We start from the raw sequence: 24,093 nt of genomic DNA on the forward strand, positions 1-24,093 counted from the left end.
TTTTGAAAGAGCCTTCTCTTCCAGACAATACCAAAAGAAGAAGTTGAGATAATGGGACAGTACAAGAATGGTTGAAGTGGCTGGCATGTTGTTTGGTGTTAGGCTGCGGTGCCAGACCTCCTATCACGAGGTCTCATAATTCGATTTTTTGAAAGAAAGTCTCATTATTGTAGCCCTTCATCAAAGCCAAAGCTATGAGACCCTTCCATGCCTAACAAGATGGTTTATTGCCTTTCCAGCTCTCTCTACAGGCCATGGCTATCCCAAAAAAAAAAAAAAAAAGGAGCTATCCCAGAACCACAGATTTATCAAATGGCTAATATATACCTCCACACCAATAGATCTAAATAAAGGATGGGCCAAAAAGGGAACCTAAAATGAGTAGGCCAACTAACCATTTCCTTGAGTGGCGATAGCAACGTGTCAGACAAACCATTTACTCAGAAAAAAAAAAAAATTTATGAAAGGATATATATCCGTATTTGATTTGAGACAGATTTTATCGTCATCCACATCCATTCTAGATCTGTTATGCGTTGGATAAAATCGATCTTATTCAAATCGGATCAGGTTAGATATTTGATGGGATAAAATAAATTACCACCGCTATCCACGAGTTATTGTTTCACAGTTGTGCTCTTCAGTTCATGGAGGCCCATGATATGCATTGTTCGCCTCAATATTTCCATCCCCAGTTCCCTCCTGTCCCCATCAGGAAGATTATATTCAAAGGAGTTGAGCAAGTGAAAGCAAATATGATTAACTTAAGACATTAATCATGCTTATGCAAATAACTAGTCATTTATAACCTACATTTTTACTTAATGATAAATTCCAAATGGGGTCCTCATTCGATTTGTTTTTTTTTTTTTTTTTTTTCAATATTTTTTTAAAAACCGGCAAGTCAAGCCTAAATTCGAAGCTTGGACTTCCTAACCGAGGAACATTTCATCAAGATCAGCTTTTGTTAAACATATTATCAAAAACAAGAAATTAAAAGCTCTTAAAATAAAAATTAAATGAAAAATATATAGACATAATATGTAAAACTAGATGGTAAAAATAGGGCCCATAAGATAAAATTCTCCTTGCATGCAATCACATGCATGCGACATGGTCCCCCCCAGGGAAAGACACAGAATCCTAGCTAATTCCTCCATCCTTCCATACCCACATTCCCTTCAAATCCTTTCGACCATCAGAGCCTTTTACCCGAAAGAAGGAAACAACGGATACACGGTTAAGCAAAAGAATAGAGGTGAAATCTAGCCATCCCAAGTACAATCAACAGAGCCTCCAAACGTATAGACTCCACTGCCATTCGCGAGGCTCTTCTACACACATCCCTTTATCGCTGTATGCTCTGCTGCCATGCATTAATCCTTCGTCCTTTCATCTCACTCTTCTTATTGTTGTCATTACCATTATTACTCTTCTTGGGCCTCGTGAAAACCATCCGATAAATAACAATCTTAGATCTTCTCCAACTCCCCTTTCCTTTCTCCATTAAACCCATCCCAGTCATCCCATATATAAAATTAAAAAAAAAAAAAAAAAAAGCCTTCTCTCACTTCTTGTGTTACTTTGGAAGCCCACCTCTCTATTCCCCTCCTCTCCTTCTTTGGGACCGGTCTCCGAATCCAAAACCTCTACTGTTTTTGGCAGCTGGAATAGGGGCTGAGGAAAGAGCCATCTTTGGATTCTTTTCCTTGTCATTTTATTTTCTGGTGTGCTCCCTTCTTTCTGGACTTGGTGGGGGTTAAAGTAGTGCATCCCCCTACCTATTCTTATATTCGCTGCTCTTTATTTGTGATCCAAAGTGTTGCTTCCTCTGGCATTGTTGACCTTGCTGCTATTTCTTTGGAACCACTAGGCTTCAAGACACAGTAGAGTTCGTCTGCACTAAAGCAGCCCTTTTCTCAACTTTCAGATCATATATTGGGATGATTTCCTTGTTGAGTTGTTAGATGTCTTATGGCAGAGATCTCTCCCACTCCAAGCTCCTCTGTTTTGAAGCAGAAATCAGAAAAAGGCCTTCCTTTATCTCATTAGATAACCCTTCCTTAGTTTCTATCCCATATCACCACTCTGCTGGGTTCCATCCCTTAGAACTCACTTACCTCATATGCTTCTCTATGAGTGCTTCTTTCTACTCAAATTTGTTATATCCAAGTTACCAATGAGGAAGAGCACTGTAGTTCAGGCTCTTCTTATCCTCCCACTCCTCACCTTCCATGTTTTCTCCCAGCAAGAAGGCTCAACGGCCCCAATGGAGAAGACAGAGCAAGAAGCTCTGTATTTGGCGATCCAAAGCTTCGTCGGCAAATGGTGGAATGGCTCAGAACTTTATCCGGACCCCTGTGGCTGGACGCCGATCCAGGTTCTTATAATGGATCAGCTTAATGATTCCTTTGTTAAGCTGCTCTTTTTTTTAATTCCCTCTTCAATTCAACGTTATATATGTATCTCAAACATCTAGTTTTAAGCATGCCCATTAGAAACTCTTAAACTTACATTGGTTACGATTGCCAAAATTGTTATAGAGACATGTCATTCGGCGATAATGATAAAGTTATACTTCATGCGTTGTATGAAACCCCAGTTAGTAGAATGAACTTTAGAGGCCTCATCATAGACTTATTTAATTTGAAAGTAGATACAGCTTAGTTGATGTAGTGAAGATTGATCAGCATTCGTTGCGTCAAATTTTTGCATAGCTGAACGCGCGCGTGCAAAAGATTTTTAAATTGGCAGGAATGTTTTATGTTATTCAAAATTTTTTGCTTGTACCATGATGAACCTTTTCTTATGGTGGTAGTTTAAAAATAGCTGGGATCTCAAGGTTTAAGCCCAGTTGCTTAATTTGATTCGCTGTGTTCGTGTGAGTGGTGCATTTTTGCGTGGATTGTATAGAAAGAAATATCTGCACTTGTTTGCTGACCTTGCATTAGCATTTATATTTAAGTGTGTTGGTGGTACATGTCGAGCAGTAGAGTGATTCATGCTCTTTTTCTAAACTTTTCTGAATCTATCTTGTGCACTAGTTATTGCAATTACGAGCAAATGAAGTAGCTTCTATTTTTAATTTGGGTTCGAGGATGCTGTATGTTTGAAGCTGAAACTACCCTACGAAGAGAAACTGCAGATAGAGATGTCTTAGTCTAATTAGCAACCAGAACTTTTTGTCTCTGGTAATCGTTCGCTGGTGATGAAGCCTCATGCTGTTTTAATCGGCGATGTTGAGTTCTACATCAGCGTAACGAAGTATGGTTCATTTTACATTAGTGAAATGAACTAATGGGTGGTAGACTTTCAGTTTTCATTAACTCAACTTCCAGTGGTGGAATGAGCATCATGGAGCTCTGGAATGCATTGATGCAAATCATATATCTTAGTTTTTTCCTGATTAGTAGTCTGATTATGAGATATATTTCTTTAGGCACTCTGAATGGTTAAGCTCATGATTATTTTGTAGTTCCATTTATATTATTAAAACCAGATTGCACCAATTAATTCACCTTTCAAATATAGGGAGTATCATGTGATTTTTTGGATGGCCTGTGGTATATAACCGTCCTCGACATCGGACCGGTACTGGAAAACTCCCTTGAATGTACCCAGGATGCAAAGTTTAGCCCATTACTTTTCAAGTTCAAGCATCTGAAGAGCCTATGCTTCTTCAACTGCTTCTCTCCCCATCAACCCACCACCATCCCATCCAGCAACTGGGAGAAGCTCGCTGGAAGCTTAGAAACCTTGGTGTTCCGATCGAATCAAGGCCTCATTGGAGAAATTCCAGCCAGCCTCGGTCAACTTACCAATCTCAAGTCCCTAGTTCTAGTGGAGAACTCATTAGCAGGAATGCTGCCTCGAGAACTCGGCAGCCTAGTCCATCTAAAGAGGCTGGTGCTCACAGGAAATAGATTCTCTGGTCAAATTCCGGTTTCTCTGGCAGGCAATCTCTCGGAGCTCTTAATCTTGGACCTCAGCAGGAACAATCTAAGCGGTCCTCTGCCATCATCTTTTGGCGGTCTCACTTCACTGTTGACACTAGATTTGAGCAACAATACCTTAGAAGGGAGTCTTCCATCAGGGCTCGGAGAGCTGAGGAATCTTACCCTGCTAGACCTCAGAAACAACAACTTTTCTGGTGGATTAACTCACTCTCTTCAAAGCATGACCTCCATCCAAGACATGCTTCTCTCCAACAACCCGCTCGGTGGGAATCTCATGGAGTTTGGGTGGGAGAATCTAAGGAATCTCACCACCTTGGACCTCTCCAACACAGGTCTAACTGGGGTGATTCCAGATTCTATTTCCAGTTTGAAGACATTGAGATCCCTTGCATTGGACAACAACCATCTTTCTGGCAGTGTGTCTCCAAAGCTTGCAACTTTGCCTTCTCTAGGTGCACTCTATCTTAGCGGTAACAATTTGACAGGAGAGCTCGAGTTCTCTGAAGGGTTCTATAAGAGGATGGGGGGGAGATTTACTTCCTGGAACAATCCAAATCTCTGCTACAATTCTGAGGTGATGAGCACAGGACATGTCCCTGTGGGTGTGGAGCGTTGCAAACATGAGCAAGAGAATTCTGTTTATAACTCAAGTACAGAAAACATCGTTAGTAGTGGAAGCTCAAATCAGAATTCAGGTTTGCTGGCTTCCTTTGGGTTCTCAGCTTGCATCAATGGGTTCTGGTGGGTGATTGTAGTCCAAGAGCTGGTGCCTTTGTTGCTTTTGATTCTGCTATAACAGGCACGTATCAATCATACATCTATTGTCTTATACAACCGCTTTTTAGGGACCTTTTAGGGACGTTTTGTAATGAGAGTTGGAAGCAGGCAGGATACTCTCGTGCATTGTGGTAGACCAGCTGATGAATTACTCTTAGTGCTTCCCAACATGCAAAATGTATTTATGCTATACAACTTAACTTTTGTTATATGATGATCACAAATGTAACTTTTATTATACAGTTGTTTATCTCCTCTAATGTTGCCAAGATGTCACTGGAGGATAAGAAGATGGAATCATGGCTCAGGGATTTTTTTTTTTTTTTTTTTTTAATGAATTTTAGTTTTCTGAATACATGGTTCCTCTCAGTTGTTATAGGAGGTACACTATTGTGAATCAAGAACTCCATGCTGACCATAACGCAAATCAATCTCCTGACTGGTAGAGCCCAAAACATTCTATTTTGTCGAGATTGCCATAACCTAACCGATAATCCTATCCTGAGTACCATACGCTGGTTTCCTGTGAAATTATTCTCATCTAATGCCCATAAAGAGGACATGGTCGGAGGTATCTAGAAACAAAGATGTCATTTTGAGTGCCCCTGAGGGCATGGGGCAGGAAATGGTTGCCACCAAACAAATCCTTGGGTTTTTTTTTTTTTTTTTTTAAATTATATATTGGTCCTCTCTTTCTGAAGTGCGGTTCTACAGGATACCCGTATAATTTTCTTATCTAAAATTATGAAACAGAAGAAAAGCATTAAAAACAAGTCTTATAAAGGACACATCATGGGTTCCTGTAGCAATTTGTAAAGGACAAGTCTCCTCCTATTCGAATGTTTCTATTGTAGCTTGTCTATAGTTTGTAAGATACTGCGAGCCATATTATGAGATAAATTCTTCCTTATTGTTTAACAAGTTTCTGCTTGTGCTTCGAGAAACATTCTGAGTCCAAATTATTGTATTAGAATTTATTTGCCTCTGGAAAAGATAAAACAATAGTAGATACAAGCATGCTTGCAAGCTTCTGTCTGTCTAAATGACCATACGCTGGAGGTGATCTCTTTGCTTGATGCTATTAGCTGAAGTATGAAATTAACTAAAATACCTTTTTTGCCGTAGATCGTGGTACAATTACATCAATCCATCACTGCAGAAAATCTTTGGAGGGAGGCTGGTAATTTCAGTATAGGTATGTAAGCAAAGGATGGCTTTCTGAGCATTTAAGCTGGCCTGACAGTTCCTGTAGCTTGGATCTTCTTGTACCATAGACTGCTACCACTTAGCCTACAACTCTATCCAGACTGGATGGGCATAGAGTTTCAGAGTAGGCTCTCTGTTTGAGGTGGTCTGGTATTTAGTGCATCTAGGGAGCTCTCTGGTTGATGCTATGCAGCCTTATAATGATTGAAGTGGGGCCCATATGACAGCATCTTCCATGCAGTGATGCTGCCATTAAAAGGCTGAAGAGTGCATTACAAGTGATGCTGCCATTGATTGTGGTTTGGTCTGCTCCAGAGAGGCCAGAGAGAGAGAGAGAGAGAGAGAGAGAGAGGAAAAAAAAAAAAGGAAAGAAAAGAAAAAGCCAGCTTGCCACGGCGCCCCCGTTCTTGCTTGCTGAGTTTACTTACTATATATGGAATTGATAAATGCACTCCTATTGTTGTGTAGTAAGTACACTTTTCTTGAGACATTCCGCTCAGAACCTGTGGTAGCAAAAACAGAGAAAAAGACTGCAAGCTAACAGCAAAAGGGTGTGCTTGTATCAAGTCCATAAACTTCCTCACCATGATACCATCCATCTCGATGGTCGCATATCATGCCGCCACATTTACCAAAGCGGCCTTCTGTTCATGAGATATTGCCATATCTTTTTGGTGTTGACATGCATTGATTGATTTGATTATTACGGTCTCTCCCTCTCACCGGGTTTGACATTTCTGATTGCACAAAATCAACCGTGTTTCTCTCTCTACACACGTGTGATTTGATTGTGTGCAATAAAACAACTACGAAATTTTACATTCGAAATGACAAAAATCTATACATTATATTATATTATATTATATATTTTATATATTATTTTTTGTAAATACAAATGAACAGCCACAGTAATATAAAAAAAATATAATTTATAATATCAAAATATAAAATATTATAAAATATTTATAGACAGTCGTTATTTTGACAACAGATTCAATCATTGATAAATTTGACAATAAAAAATACTATCCAATCTACGATCTATTTATCTTTCGAAAGACATACTGAACAGACATCGTGGGAAGCTCGATGTGCAAACACCATCTCAGCATTAAAGACTAGGTTGTTCTTGAAAAGTCAAATTTGGTAGGCGATATACCCATTGTACCACCTCCGAGTGCTCTCCTGATCACGCTCCGACGGATCGTATCCAAGAAGATAGGAAGTCGGGATTTAGTATTCACCCTCCAAGCTTGACCACCGACCATCCTACAAATCAGAAACATTCTCGAGCAACGAAGTAGGGCATGCTCTGTTGACTCATCCTCCAGTCCTCCAGTCCACAGATCGGTCAGTCTGTCGGAAGCACCATACCTCTATCCCTGAGAAGAATACGAGTAGGCAGTGATCCTAGGCAACTTTTCAGAGAAAAAGTCTGACTGTGGGATGGACAGACATTCTCCAGATCCAAGCAGCCTTGATTCTCCTCTCAGGTGCCGGTCTGCACATCTCAATAAGGTCCCTGATAGGAACCTTAGGGCAGCACGATTGGCCCCATACCCTCAAGTCATGACTCCGATGGACAGGGATAGGGATGGTAAGAATCTTGTTAGCAAGCTAACCACTAAAAAGACGAGTGACGTCCTGAGTCCTCCAACCCCTACCATCGGCGGCGAACAAGTCACAGACACACTGGTGATCATCAACCTCTATGCTGACGTAGGTTGGCCAGCGAGAGAGGGGCAGGCTAGAGATCCATGCATCCCAATGCACATCAACCGACCTCCTACCTCCGATCAGCCAACCAGCCTAGCCTATCATAGCAAGGGGGCGGGTGCAAATCTCCCTCCAGATGAAGGAGCCTTCACGACTAGTCTGAATTTGGGATCTCTGATGCCATGCTCCATACCGTGTCCTCATCACTCTGCTCTACAAACAGTCAGGCTTGAAAAGAGTCTGACAGCTAGCATGTCTAGCAATCATAGCCTCCCTCCTTACCAACAAAGACTGGATATCCAACCCTCCATCATGCACCAGCTAGTAGATCACCTTTGAGGAGAGCAGGTGAATCCTATGACCTCCCTATCTAGAGCTCCATAGAAAATTTTTGAACTGCTGCTCCAAGCCCCGAAGGCAAGATATCGGCATAATAGTATTTGCCAGGAGGTAAACTGGAATGAAACTTAAGACATATCTCATGACGGTGGTCCTCCCCATCATGGATAAGGCATTGGCTTGTCAGCCCTCGAGATGATCTTAGACTCCTGCTCCAAAGACCTACATTCGGTCCTCCATAATCTCTGCCCTATAATTGGAAACCCTAGGTAGGTCAGGGTCTCAGCCTACTCATGAATCCCAGGCTTGTCTCGAATCGCTTGCTTCATCCGGACCTTTATCTTGGGGCTGAGGGTGACTATGGACTTTTGCAGGTTCACTATCTGGCCAGAGGCATGGTAGTAGGCCTCAATAATAGTTGTGAGGCACCTGCATTTTGAACAACCGTCTAACTAATAAGCAAGCAATCATCTGCAAAGAGAAGATGCGAGCGTGGCTGGGTCCAGGGGCAGACTAGTAGGGTTCTAGTACTGTCTCTTGAACCATCATCCGAAGAGTATGAGACAGAGCATTAGCACACAGGATAAATAGATAGGGAGAGAGAGAGCACCCTAGACAAAGTCTGCCCGTCAAGTGGAAGAAGTTCATCAGGGCGCCATTGATTAGGATAGCAAATGATGGGGCCTCCACATAGTCCATAATCCAACGAATCCATCTATCTTGAAAGCCAAACTCATGGAGAGTCCTATGCAGAACATGCCAACTCATCCGATCATAGGCCTGCTCCATGTCCAGCTTGATCGCCATCCATCGAGCAGGGGTACATTGAAGATCATGCATAAATTTTTGGGCAAGCAAGACATTATCAGTGATGCTGCAACCATTGACAAAACCTCCATGCTTCGGACTGATTAAATGAGGAATAATCGACTTCAGACGGCCAACCAAGACTCTCGCATACATTTTATAGAGAATGGTGCAAAGACTGATCGACCTAAAATGCCTCGGGGCAGATGCATTAGGTCTCTTCAAGATGAGGACAATCAGCATCCTTTTTCATTCATCAAGAATGCCTATGGACTCAAGAGCTACCTGCACAGCTTCGACCATCTCTCCACCCATGATGGGCTAGTATCGATAGAAGAAGAGAAGGGAAAACCCATCAAATCCTAGGGCTTTATCCTCCTTGAGAGGCTAGAGGGCCCCTCGTACCTCCTCAATAGAAAGAGGATGCATTAGCAGGGACTTATTCTCCACATCGAAGATACTGTACACTGGCTGGGAACCTTGAAGGGGGGCATCTCCACATAGAGGGGTGGTCCACTACGATCTGAAGAATTGAAGTATTTGATCCCTGATCTCACCACTATCTTCCACCATAGTGCCATCGCTCTCCCTTAGTTGTCTAATGCGGTTGGTAGACCTCCGGATCATCATGGAATGATGAAAAAATCTGATATTTCGATTACCTTTTTTGATCCACTGCATCCTGAACTTTTGCTTCCACAGTATTTTTTACTGTTCAGCAAAGCATGGTGCTCAAAGAGCTTATGTCGTAGCTCTCTCAGATCAGACTCCTGGAGACCTCCCTCTCGATCGTCTCTCCTCTGAAGCTCCACAATCTCTGCCTCCACCTCCTCAAGCCACTTGAAGATGTTGCCAACCTCAAATCAATTCCATGGGATGAGCCTGTACCTCACCAGCTCAAGCCTCTTGGTCATCCGGTACCTTGCATCCTCATGGATTAGAATCCTCTAAATATCTCTAATCAAGTCCTATGCTCTTGGATAGAGAGTTCAAAACTTCTCAAACCAGAATGGAGCCCTAGACAAGCACGAGACATCAGTGGTAATGATCAGAGGATAGTGGTCCGAAGCGATCCTTGAAAGATGCTGTACATGGTGGTTAAGAAAATACTGAAGCCAGTTAGCCGTGGCAAGTGCCCGATCAAACATTTCCCAAACCTTGACTACCCCAAGAAGGTTATTGCACCAGATGAACCTAGGTCTGATGTATCCAAGATCAATCAGGCCCAAGTCACCGATAAACTCCATGAACTCTTTGGCCTCAATACTATCAGTGTACTGCCTTCCACCCCTCTTCTCGTGAGCCCCCACAATACAGTTGAAGTCTCTATCGATAAGAGAAGGCAGGCCTAGTGCCACTATTCTGAAGATTTTGGACCAAAGAATCCGGCACTCTCTGTACTAAGTGCTTGCATACACTCTCAACAGTAGCCAAAGACTTCTAGTCTGCTCTGAAATGACCAATGCTACCCGTTGCTTGCTCTTGTGGAGCGCATCCATCCTGACCAAGCTACGCCACCACATCACCATAATCCCCTTGGACAGACTTATCGATTCCACCACATAAGTGCACTACACTGGTAGGATCTGTCTTCTGACTCGGGCAAGGCTCATCCTCGACAAACGGGTCTCAAGTAGGACATAGATATCTAAATAGTGCTGTTGGATGATTCAATCGAATGTCGTCCGGAATGAGATCTTCCCCACCCTCCAGATGTTCCAGATCAGCAATCTCATTGGGATAACTGGCAGAAAAGGGGAACCTCACTTGTGCCTCCCTCAGCCTAAGTAACATCCTCCGTCCCAACTACGATTGGGTCCATAACTGTCAGACTCCCCTCCTCCCTTTGGATGGCTTACCTCAGCCGTACCACTGCTTCGTCATGATCCACACCTACCATCGGGTGCTCTATATGCACCAAATCTTTCTCCATTGCAGGTGCCACTCCCTGCTTGGACCGCCCCACCGCCTATGCAACCTCTTGAGATGAGGCCGATTCCCCCTCACCTGGGATCCTGGCAGAGAAGGTGAAGACCCATGGGCCTCCAGATGTAGCAGACAAATCCATCTAGACCGTCAGGCAAGCTAGGGCCTTGCGCTTAGCCTTATTCTGCTTTGAAGGGCCTTTTTTATGGTCACTAGGCTCTTTACCCTGCCTCCTAGGCTTCACAGCCGCCCGGTCTGCATCAAACTCGTTGGGCTAGGCATGCTTGGGCTTGCTCATGCCTACCCCCATTGAGGCCACCACCGCTAAGCACGGCCCAAAGGAAGCTGCATCCACGCCCTTGCCTGTGCCCGCTTCTGCGTCTGCACCTGTGCACGGGCCAAGTGTTAGCAGGCTAAACCTATTGGCGGGTCAGGCCACACCCAGACTCAAGCCCTCGTCCTCTGCACCAATCTCCACACCTATCCCCACCTTCGATCCGGCCATTGATCCGGACCTGGGTCGGAGAGGAGATTGCCACCATGCGATCTTGATTGATTTACTCCAGTCATTGGATTCATTTAGTGGGTCAACCCGATCCGCATCGCCATGAGTTTGACTCATTTCTAAGTTGGCTCGTCCTGATTTCTAGCCCAGGGATCCGAGTCGACTCGATCCCTTTTTTTCCCAATTCTTCTGCCACCTCCGATCCAGACAGCCATCGTTGGATTGCAATCAGCCACGGCCCCAGACCCAAGCCATCGTCCGTCCAATCCACCTCACCTCCGGCAAGTACCACGTTCTTAGAACTGAGGCCCGCCGGTGAGCTCCCCTCTTCCCATCCCAATGGGCACGCCGCCACGGAGTGGAACTGGCCGCACCCAAAGTAGACTCCGCCTAGGTTCTTGTAGATGAACCATTGCCACTAGGGACCCTTCGGACCATCGATCAATGCCCCCCGATCCCCAACCCCAATCTCAACGGCCAGGAGAGGTCCAGCGTGACACAAGCGCAGGCGAAACCTATTCATTTTCGCTCCACCGTGCACTCGTCCAGAGCAACCAGTTTGCCATCTCGGATGAGGATTCGTCAAATCACCGCCTTCCCCCAGAGCTCCACCAGTAGGCGTGGAAGCCGCACCCAAACTCTGGTCAAATGGATGGCCTCTTCTGATGGGAAAAATCTCGACCGCCATGGTTCCACAACCAGCGCTTGACCGACGACAACCCACGGCCGATCGAGAATCAGCTCCCTCTCCCCCACCTTCATGAATTGGATCATGAGGTGGCCTTGGTCCATCTTATATCCGAGCACCTCCCCCTTGAGTCCCGCGCGAAGGCGAAACTCACGGACCACCGCCTCCATCGCCACCCTTCGACCGAGACTTCTCGTGACTACCGCCGAGGCCACCCAATCCTCCGTCTCCTCCCTGACCTCTTCCTCCGGGAACTCTACAACCTCCAGGAATCTCTGCATGAGCGCATCCACCTCCTCCGGTGAGGGTATCGGTGAGATCCAAATGGTGTGTTCCTGCACCGCTCTTTTCCACCCCGAATCCGACTGATCCCCTCCCTGCAAGCCTCCCGGACGACTCTCGACCCTGCTCGTCATCCTCCCCCATGATGCCAATGCTGCATCCCGTCCGATCGCCGGCGATGGCACAGAAGAAGCATCGAGCACAATTCTTAAAGTCCAACGGTCACTGCATAGTGTTTGGTAATATCCCCAGACGGATTTGATTCCTGACTTGAATGAAGATGGAAATCGAAATAGAATTTAAGAAGATAATTTAGATTAAATTTTAAAAATTTTAAATATTTTTATTCTTATTATTATAAAAATAAAACTCACCTCAAGCAAAAATTTAAAATATGCCTCGTTCTCATTCTATTCTAGAACCCATCTTTCTCCAACCACATATCTTCTAAAAAAAATTGATTAGATGTAATAAATTAAAAATATTTGCATCATCTATTTTGCATGGTGTAAGATTAAAACTACAAGGGAAGTGGAAGAGAACATCATGTTCTTCCATTTTAATTTAATATTCCAACAGAAGGCCACCGAAAAGGATAATAAAATTATTGCATGGTGCATGATTAAAACTATAAGGAAAGTGGAAGAGAAAATCTACGTTCTTCCATTTTAATTTAATATTCCAGTAGAGGGCTACCAAAAAAGATGACAAAATTATCTAAACCTGGAATAAGCATTATCCCATATGTCATATAAATCTAACCACATGATACTGTAAAAACCACATATTCGTATCCATGCTGCATCCATCTAAGATCGAATAAATATAAATAGTATAAAATTATTATAATTTAAAATATATATATATATATATATTAATATTATATTGAATAAGATTCGGATCGATATATGTTATTATCTATATCTGATGTAAATCTGTTTTGGATATTTTTTTTAATATCTATATCCATTCTAGATTTTAATTGGATCGGATAAAATCTCGCTCCATTCGGATAGGATCAGAAACCTTGCTCCATTCGGATAGGATCAGAAACCTCGCTCCATTCGGATAGGGTCAAATTTGATATCCGATGGATTGGCTTAAATTGTCACTCATATTTATTTTCTTGTGGATGTCGTCGCAAAAAAATTTAGAACTATAAAATTTAGCATCTCTTAGAGGAAACTTTCTAAACCTACTACTACGTTCGTGTGTTGATTCCAAGTGACCTATTTGTATTTACCGACTCTTTTATTTCTTACGGTCTGATAGGGATTTTAAAAATATGGATTAAATTTGATACACTAATCTATATTAGATTTTGCTACGGTGTTTCAAAGAATATTTTAATCATTTTATTTTTTATGTATTTTTAATCATTGGATTAAATATGGACTATTTAGATTTCAATCGGATGAGATGTCTGTGTATGGCTAATGCAGATATTAAGATTATTTCATACCTTCATTTTTTATTTTTTTATTTTTTTAAAATGCCCTCTCTGTACCATCGGAAGAGGGAGGAGCGGGAGAGAATGGTAGCGGGGGACATAGTACGAAGATGCCACGGTCGGTGAGGGGTGGTGGTGCAGAGAAGTAGCCGGCGTCACCTAAGGCAGAGGAGGGGTAGGGGTGTGGTGCGGGCAAGCCATGGGGAGGGGGGGTGGCATGGAGAACCCTCGGGCTATGAAGAGGGGGGAGGAGGGGTGGGGGAGGGTGGTGGTGTGGGGAAGCCGCGGGCCACCAGAGGAGTTGGGAGGGGCGGTGGTGAAGGATTCGACGAGCGGAGGTACACCGAGGGTACTGTGGACGAAGGGCAAAGGATCCATCAGAGAGTGGTGGGGGCGTAGTGGTGGAGCCACGTGCGTGGGGGAGCACCGACAGGCAGAGGCGGCGGTGGAGAAGAAGAAAGAAGGGGGGGTAGCGTTGTGCTGGTGGGGGGGGTAAGGGGAGGGAAGACTGGGGGGGGGGGGGGGGGGGGTTGTGGGGGCAGCACGAGCATGAGAGGGGTTTGGGGGGGGGGTGGCTTAGGAGAGGAGGGAAGACAGCCGGGAGGGGGGGGGGCGACACGAGCATGGGAGGGGGGTTTGGGGGGGCAGCATGAGATGGAGGGGTTGGGAGGGAGCGGCACGAGCATCAGTGAGGGTGAGGAAGATCATCGAGGGGAGGGAGTGTGGTGGCACGAGCACCGGAGAGGAGGGGGTAGACCATGAGGGAGGGGGAGGGGGGTGGGGTGGCACGGCACGAGGGTGGGATGAGTGAAAGAAAGAAGGAGATAAAATTTTTAAAATATTTTTTATAATAAAATATTATAAAAAAGTATCATAAAAAAAATTATCTTTATTAATTATCTAATAAAATTGCTTGTTAGATAATTGTTGCAGAATATTTAGATAGTGAGTTAGGAAATCCTTACACAAGCAAGATATGCGGTATGAAATTGTGATTTTTCTATTCAGTAACAATCACCATCTCTGCTCTTGAAAAATTTTTTGTGCAAGTTGAATCAGAATCAAAAACTTTCTTATTTTGGAAATGAACAACATATTGTGGCAATCCCAAGATGGTGAATTTTGAAAGTTTTAGTCCATCATGCATACAATGCTTCTCATACATGGTACATGTCCCCGCAACGATGCCAAAAAGGAGTACTACATTTCATGGCCATAACTAAGCTGGGTTTGGGCCAATTGTTTGTTAAAATTTCCGCGAAAAGTTCTTTGTGCACCTCATGCGGTGCAATAACAGTGCACTGCCCCTTTCTATTGATCAACGTCGTCATATTCTCTAACGTTCGTTAATGCATTCATTAAATACTTATATATTTATTTTTTAATTTAAAATTTTAAATAATAAAAATATTTATTTATTATTAAAAAATTTTAATTAAATTTTAATGATAAAAATATTTTTTTTATAATTTTTATTTTTAAAAAATTATAATATATTTCGAGATGTCATAACAGATCACGGAATATTATAAGCAAGTCATGGAATGTTATAATTTTTTTAAAATAAAAAAATATTTTTATCATTCAAAATTTTAAATCAAAAAATAATTTGTAAATATTTAATGAGCATCAGAAAGTATGGCTATATGATCAATCACGTAAAGTATTATGCTTCATGTTAGATTTTTTACATGGTCCGTGCACAAAGAATTTCTCAATTTCCACAAATTTATCCGATTTTCCAACGTAAATGATACGAAAGCTGGCCCGTGAGCCGGCCCATCTGCATCCCTTACTGACATAGTCCTATCTATCAAATTTCAAAGGCGCCCAGTGTTTGAAATTCAAGTTTCTGCGGTATAACTGTTACTATCAAGCCTGAGAGGGAGAGCTAGCGAGGGTGGGGAGAAACTAATGTTCATGACCATATAATAAATTAAGGGGCGGTTGGTTGGAGAATAAAAAATCAAAAATTATAGCACTATGCATAGGAACCTCGTTACGCTGTTCCAATGCCGCCACTTTCGGGCTGGTCGGAAACTTGGCCAATGCATATGCTCCAGTATAACAACCGGAAGCTCCATCTCCACCATCCCAACCACATGCGGGAGTGGATTCTGATCAGTTCAACTTGTGGGTTTAGTAAGTACAGGCCTTGACCAAGATGTCTAGACGATGCAGAAAACTAACCCTGTGCCATGGGAGGTGCCATCTATGGGCACTGCCTCCTGCCCATGTGCATAGGGTTCTGAAGGGCTACTATTATGAAAGGATGACACCTTTAGACTCATATCATCTGTGAGTCAATGGGAACTCTGACTTATATGGGATTATGATTTTCTCTCTTCTTAGCAAGACATCTTTTATATAGGACAAAACCATACGGCACCTAATACAGATCAAAATAAATAATACCTCGATACGCAGATGTAGAGACTGATCCATTCGAACCCTTGACTGCAATATTGGTACTGTTTATGAGAACCACCTCCTACCCACACACAGAGCCCCTCTAGATTGGGGAGCTATTATTATGAGAGGACAGCACCTTTAGTCATCCGAGCACTTGATCGTAATATTTGAAATCGAAATCGAAATGGATGATTACTATTGTGAAAGAACATTGAGAGGAGTTCTATTTCGATTTCAATTATAGGACGGAATAGAAATGATTCAATCTACTTAGAACTCAATCCTTATTCTCTTCTAAGAATTCAAATTTTTATTCTGATTCTAATTTTGGTCACGAACCAAATGCTTCGAAAAATTTGATCATTTTTATTCTGATTTCGATGGCGAACTAAATACCTCCTAAAATGATTGGTCTCAACTCTAAAGAGACTGTATAAACAATATCTAGACATTGATAATATCACACCTTATTTAAGTTTCTTAAAAAAGCCATTATAGCTAAAAAGAAATCAAGAGTATGGAACTTCAATTTTTGAGCAAAGCATGAGGATGCAAACCATGCTTCCCCTTCACAAAGCTTTTGCAAACAGAGCAACCCCTCTGCTTTCCAGACCACAATAGGCTGACAGCAAATTTTGCAATTGCACTGCAAAGGGACCATTATGAAGGCTTCCTTCGTGAGGTGGATGATTTCTCCAAGCTGATGAAATACAAAATGTAATAAGATTGTGTGATTAGAAATAATAAAAAGATATGAAGATGATTAGAATCTAAAAATTACATGAATAAACATCGTTGTGGCATGAGATTTCACAATTTTATTTTTTAAAAAATATCTCATGCAACAAAAAATCTTATCTCAAAATTGTGCATACAAAGGAAAGGGAAGACCTGACAAAACCTAAATAGGAATTTGATTTTGAAAGGCTTGACTGGTACATGCTCCAAGCGGAATGAAATTGGATAAGTCTTGTCATTCATGATTGTAGACATATTAATTATTATATAATCTGGAGGGAATAAAAGCTGAATTTGCTGTTGTAAACCTCTTGGCAACAAGAGAAACAGCCACAACCAACAAAATTTAGAACACAGATGAACCTGCAAATTGAATAAAATAACAAACAGTATAATCTATTCATACCAGAATTTCATGATAACCAAAGGTCTGTAATGCCCCCGTCCCAGCTTTTTTTTTTTTTTATTTCAGGCCTGAAATATTTGACAAAAGCAAAATTTTTATGCACCGAGGACAGCGTAGAAAATCCAACATAGAAAAAATTATTTCATTTGATTGACCTATATAATTATTATTTTCAACATATATTTAAAATTTAATTTTTTATTTAAAAATTTTATTTGACGAGAATTCTCTTATTTTTTTAAAAAATTATAACATATATGTCGATATTATAACATCCTGTGTCCATAATATGTACAGGATGTCATAATTTTTTTTGTAAAGAATAGGAGTATTTTCATCATTCAAAATTTTCAAACAAAAAAATCGATCTACAGGCATCAAATACGCATTAGAATGCAATTGGACAAAAATATCCCTCTCATATTATAATATCTTAGACCATATTATGACATTGTGAACTATGTTACGTCATAGGATGTCATAATTTTTTTTAAAAAAATATAGATATTTTTATTATATAAAATTTTTAAATAAAAAAATAAATCTATAAATATTAAATATATATTAAAAAATGATAATTATGATCTTCCAAATCAATAGAATAGTCTGTTTTTTTTTTTTGAAAAGAAAAGAAATAAGCTTAGTATGACTTATCAATGAGCACTATTAATCTATCCTATCTACATGATAACAATAGCAGTGCTCCAGGATTTATACCTTTGATTTGTAAGGAAATTCTGTAGGGTATTTTCTTCTTTAAAAACCTCATGAAAATATTGTTTCACTTCCAATGTCTTGCAAATTGATGACACTACTCCAACAGTAACACCCTCGGCTCCTCGAACCTGATACAATAATAATATAAATTACAGTCAACCCCAGTCCACTCTTACTAGGTTTCAAAACCATGTTGATATTCGAAATATGGAGTTCTTTCATTTCCAGACAGGCCTGAAGGCCGAAAAATTGGGGCTGGGCTTCAGCTCAAAGGGGATTGCACAGGATTAGCCCAAAAGACCCTTAGGACAATTTAACGGGTGTCCCTTAGTTGACTGGGCCTTATTAGGGACTAAGTAATTAATGAGGGTTTAAAACCCATATCCCCGTGCTTAAGTTTGACCATGGGTGTTACGTTATATTCACACGGGCTGGCTTTAGGGAAAAACTAAAAAGAAATAATATCATCAACTGCAGTTGCAAAAAAGTTTCATGCTACTAGCATACTACTAAAACTAACCCAATAAATTTTTAAAGGGCTAAAATGATTCCATAATAAACTCATGAACCCATTATGTGAAACCTCTCATGATAAACATTTCATCCTCGCGATCAGTTGGCATTTAGGATCAACAAATTTTGCTATACTGTATTTGAATTCAACCATTAATCTTATATAACGTCAGATAACTTGTAAGTCTAGATGATAAAAGATTCCCATATTAGTATTCTTAAACCCCAAAAGAAGTTATTTGGCAGCAAAAAAATTTTATTGTTTTAAATATGGCCAACAAGGGTTAAAGATTATAACCCGGTCCACTAATGGACCACCCGTTAAATTCCACTAATTGAGGTGCTATTAGTGGAATTTAAAATTCAATATTACTTCTTCAAATAGTTTATTATTGTATCATACTCTAACAATACGATATTATGAGTCACCACTTTACATAAAAATGAAGCAATTACTGAAAGAAGCTTGCACGTTACGTACGAACTCACAAGCTAGCCTTGCTGTGGGAGAACTCTTGTTAGACAAAGTGGTATCCAGAGCCCTTCTCGTACAATATATTTATTTATGAGAACAAAACCTTCTTTTTTATTTTTATTTTTTCCCCATCTAATCTCATTTGCTACATTTGCTTCCACTCTACTCTATTACTTTCTCAAAGTCTGTGTTAGCAGGAACAAGGAGATACCCAGCCGAGCGTGTGCTGGCCAACGCCCGATCCGATCCGTGGGTAGACATCCTCGCACCGCCCGAAAGCCGTAGCTACGAAGCCTCCGAAAAGCGTGGGCAGCCTAAGAAGTCTTCAAAGCCGGCACCGAATCCACATATCTTATTGCTCGCACTCTTGACTATTTTTATCCTTCTTCTCTTCCATTCCATCTTAAATCTTCAATCTTCCTTAAAAGAATATTTCTCCGTGTGACACAGTGTTTACTGCTCTATTATTTCTCATCTAACATGGTATTGATGGCCCCATCTCTAATTAATTACACCAGATACGCATCATTGATTCCAAACCTCTCCTGCCACACTAAATAGAGAATGCTGAGTACATTGGTACAAGATAACAGTATCCATTGTAGCACTTTTAAACATGGTACACTTGGTCAACTTTGATGGCTAAAGTTTCAAAACGCATTCAGTGCATATGCTAGCCTCAATAAGCAAAACTTGCATGAACATACAATTAAAGTAAATTCAAGTTCCATGGCCATGTAGTCAGAAATGGGGAATTTTGGGAATGGGCATGCCACATCTCCAAGCTCTAAACCTTCAAGTTATCCAAGCAAATCAAAGGTAGCAGTGGCACCCTTAGTTGTTGGATATATCTGTCTTGTTTCTACTTCTTTGATGATATTTTTTAATAATTTTACCACTTCTTATGCAAGATATCCGTATAAGAGGGGGGAAAAAAAGTGGTTAGCTAAAAGTGCCACCTTAATTATCAACTAGGAGTCTAGGATCAGGGATCATACTAGTTCTTTTAACCAAAATTCATATGGTTTGGCTTCTCCTTCAAGGTGGAGGGTAAATATTGGTGTTATCACGAACTCTAGATCTAGTACCACCTAATTAATTTTATTTTAGTTTTTGTTCTTTATCTAAGTTGAGCCTTAGGCTCCACAGATATATTAATCTTTTAGTGGGAGTGGGATTTAGGTGCTCAGCCAGTGGCCTTGTTTATTAAGAGAAGAGACGTCCTCTTCTAAATAATAGGCGTGGGCTGAACGAAGAGAAAGAGGTGTTTACTGTTTATGTAAGTGGTGGCGGCATTTGTTATTTTAGAGAGAGGCACGAGGCATTTGAGAGACTTTTTTTTTTTTTTCATTTTTTATAAGAAAAATATATAAATATTTTTGTATTCCCTTTTTTTATCTATTATTTTATTTGGTCAACTAGCGTGTTGGATCTATATAGAAAAATATTTGCAGTCTCTAGTTTCTTTAGTGCTTTGAGACTTTAATAGTACAAGCTATATATGTAGCGCAAATTTTTTTTTTCTTTTTAAATTGGCATAGTAGAAGAGTGTTGGATTGGTCCGGTTTGTAGATGCTCAAACCTAATGGTTATTCAATTCTCCAGCACTAATTATTCTTTGAAAAGGTTGAGAAATATGGTGGGAATGTCACCATTCATGTTTGAACCGAGACCTTTCCAACGCACGCTTGAATACGAGGGTGCCGACTACGAATCCGAGTCCCTTGGACAAATTTTCAGTGCATTTAATTACTCCCAGGGGTTAACATGCGGCCGGCTGAAATCTGAACGCAGGTGAGAAGTGCATCAATCCCGAGAACCAAAACGCAATAAGTCTACGGAACACGGGAGGGTACCGTGGGCTTCGGTCATTGCTCCATAGAAAATGCCAGAGGTTTTACTGTACACAGAATCCATGAAATGGACACCACCCTGGATGCCATGATAAAAAAAGACAAAAAGGGTCCAACACACAGGTGGGATCCCCGTTTTTTATCTCATTGAGGTTATTTTTTTTAAAAAAAAATTAATAGCTGCATATATATATTAATCGAATAAATTTGAATATAAAAAATATGTATGTGAATACGAATATAAGATGGACGGTTAAATTTTGTGATCATAGAATTAAACGTATTATTAAATAAATAATAAATCAAGTTAATAATATATTAATATGATTATTATTTTTAAAAAAATTTATAAGTGCTATATAAAATTAAATAAGATTATAAATAAAATCGTATATTAGATATGGATCGTATAGTTATTTTTCTATATTCATATTCGATTTTTTTTTTAATGAATGTGGATATAGATATAGATATTATTTAGATTGTCAAATTTTTATTCATATCCGAATAGATTTGGATATGAAAATGGATCCGAACGAATATTATTTGATCTATTTTTATTTTTACTTTATATATGATTCATACCTAGCTTAGATGGTAATGTTTCTAAACATCTAATGGTAGTTATGTTATGTGGTTTATTTCTCCTTCACCTTTGAGCAGAGTAGTATTTTTGCATCAGACATATAAAACGTACCAACACAAATGCTAACATTGGAAACGTTCTATATGTTAATTTATTAGACATATAAAAGGAATAATGAGTGGTTGAACTTTCCTTATTGTTAGCTGGTAAGATATGGATTACATCCAAGCTTGCCATGTACATTATGGCTACTATGGCAAGCAACATACCATGTATATATACTCAACAATACATTAATTGACACGCATACTTATCGGCCTAGACACTAACGCTAGTGTTTTTATTAGTCTAGATATTGACATCCATATTCACTTTATTTGCTCATATGTATTTTTACTTTATTTTTATTTTTATATTTTGAACGGAAATAGGAGGAAGTGAGAATTTCCCCCAGGCTTTATTTATTAAGAAGAATTCACAAGATATATACAAGGGTGGAAGCAAGGAGAAAGAAAAGAGAGCTACAGTGGATAGACAATAGGAGCCAACCTAACAAGGATGATTTTGTGGCTGCCTAAGGTCTTAACAGAGCAAACATTGCTCCAAGAAGAGGAGTGCAACGCTTCGTAAAGAGCAATTGATGGCTGGGTCCTCTTTTGAGAAAAGATCCTGGCATTCCGTTCATGCCAAACATGCCATATAATAGCCATAGCCAATTGATCCCATCCTCTTCTTAGACTAGTTTGAAAATTTCTTTGCCTCAAAGAAGTCCAAAAAGCAAAAAGTGAGTTGGGTAGATGTCTAAGATTAAGACAAGGAATTAATGATGAGGGACCAATATCTCTAGAGGAAGGGCATCTGATGTGAAGATAGGAGGGTGGCCTCAACTCGGGTGGCACGCAAGTGGCATCCAGAACTAACCCTCCATCATTTTTTTAGCTAGAATTTCACGTGTGTGCAGTTTATTTTTCAATGCCAACCACCTAATTAAGCACTTCGAAAATAAAAGATCTAAAAGCAGGAGGGATGGGTAGAAAATAGAAGATCTAAAAGCTGATCAATGTTCTGATTCCGAAGTAATGAGCGAGCAATTAACTTTATCTTGTCATGCATAATTGACCAAAAATATGAGGCATGGCTGGTCTAAACTTGCATATAAAGGGATGATACATGAGAATCAACAATTACTATCTATTTTTAATATAGTTTCTTGTACCTAAGAACTCAAGTTTGTTGGATGTCATGAATTCGAATACTTTTAGTTTTGTCAATCATATAATTATCCCTAATTATCTGTTATCTTGATATAATTTTTGTCTTGGTTTAGTTAATCGATCACATGTTGTCAAAAATGACAAGATATCCTTGCAAAAAGTCATTGATTTCCATGAGCCTAGTTAATTATTCTAGCGTGTGGATGTAGCCATCATGAAACCATTTTCTTCCAAATGCATGTTGATCTCCTATTTTTAGCCACAGTCATGTTAATTTGCAAGGATGCCTTGTGGCCCAACCAAACACTTTAGCATCATATAGCTACCACCAACCACCACTGGTACCACTTTTAGGTTAAGACTTCTACTCACCGTACGGCATCCTTCTAGGCAAGAGCACACGGAGAAGCATCTGAGATAGCGTTCGAGCGTTGTTCAGGAGCTTAACACTTTTAAAAGCCGTTGACATTTTCCAACTCAAAGTTGTAATCGTCTTGGAGCCAAGTTTTTCTTTCTCTTCACACGTAACCCCCTAATTTTTTTATAACAAGCCTATACTTTCATCACAAGCCTTGCCAGTTGCACCACCACCTCAACACCAGCTTAAATAAAACCCTTTCCAAACCCCACAGACTCCCAAAAAGCTCTCCAAAATGGCTTCTCCTCCACCTTATATTTCATGTTGCCTTCTCCTTCTGATCCTGGTTCTTCTCCTTCATGGGCCATGCGAAGGATATCGGGTTCGAAGTGGGGATCCCGCCGCCAGCGGCCGCCCGGAGCTCCGCCCACAGAAGCCTCCGGCCACGAGCTTCGTCTCCCGGGGCTGGACATTCAATTTCCTCCCTAAAGGAACTCCAATTCCTCCGTCGGGGCCGTCCAAGAGGCATAACTCGGTGCTCGGCTCCATCGGTAGTGAGCACAAACCATCTCCATAACAAATGCTACGTTTCTTTTTGGCTCCTTTATTTGAATCATTTTTGCCTTTTTCTTTCTTTCGGCGATGATGGAGAATTTATGGGAGAGTTGAGAAAGGTTGTTCGGTAGATGTATACAAATTGAAATGATCCAATTACAAAAATTACGTTATAATATTAATATATATATATATATATATATATATATCTTCATTATGTACTCGTATGGTTATTGTGGGATTGGTGCAAGCCGGTCCATTTTGCTGATTGTGTTCAAAAAGTTTTGAAAAGCTTCTTTCCTGTCCAATATCAAACCTCCAGCTATGGCTGCTTCAAGGGGACGAATCACACCACAGTAGTGTACGTACTGCTTAATTTTCTTTCTTCCTTTCATTGGATTCTCTTGCCAATTGGATGTGCGAGAAAGACTTGGTCGACCATTTCACCTGCCTCACGGAGCCCTCGTCATAGATTCCACTAATTTTTTGACTTGAGATGTAAGACAAACTATTTTTTTATAAATTTTTTAATATATTTTTATAAATTTCGTCGTCCAATTATAAAGGATTTTGTATTATTTTCTTTGTTTTTGATAATGTTTTGGATGAGACGC

The 24,093-nt window shown here is 40.5% G+C and overlaps 1 protein-coding gene across 1 annotated transcript; it reads left to right on the forward strand.

Annotated features, from left to right (window-relative positions):
* Positions 1–1,244: 1,244 nt before the first annotated feature.
* Positions 1,245–4,975, forward strand: LOC105056330 (uncharacterized). Its single transcript, XM_010938492.4, has 2 exons — positions 1,245–2,380; positions 3,532–4,975. The coding sequence occupies exons 1-2, from the start codon at positions 2,126–2,128 to the stop codon at positions 4,750–4,752; spliced, it is 1,476 nt and encodes a 491-aa protein (XP_010936794.1). The 5' UTR covers positions 1,245–2,125; the 3' UTR covers positions 4,753–4,975.
* The last annotated feature ends 19,118 nt before the right edge of the window (positions 4,976–24,093 follow it).

Source organism: Elaeis guineensis, chromosome 13 (assembly GCF_000442705.2).
Source record: "Elaeis guineensis isolate ETL-2024a chromosome 13, EG11, whole genome shotgun sequence".
Lineage (NCBI taxonomy): Eukaryota > Viridiplantae > Streptophyta > Magnoliopsida > Arecales > Arecaceae > Elaeis > Elaeis guineensis.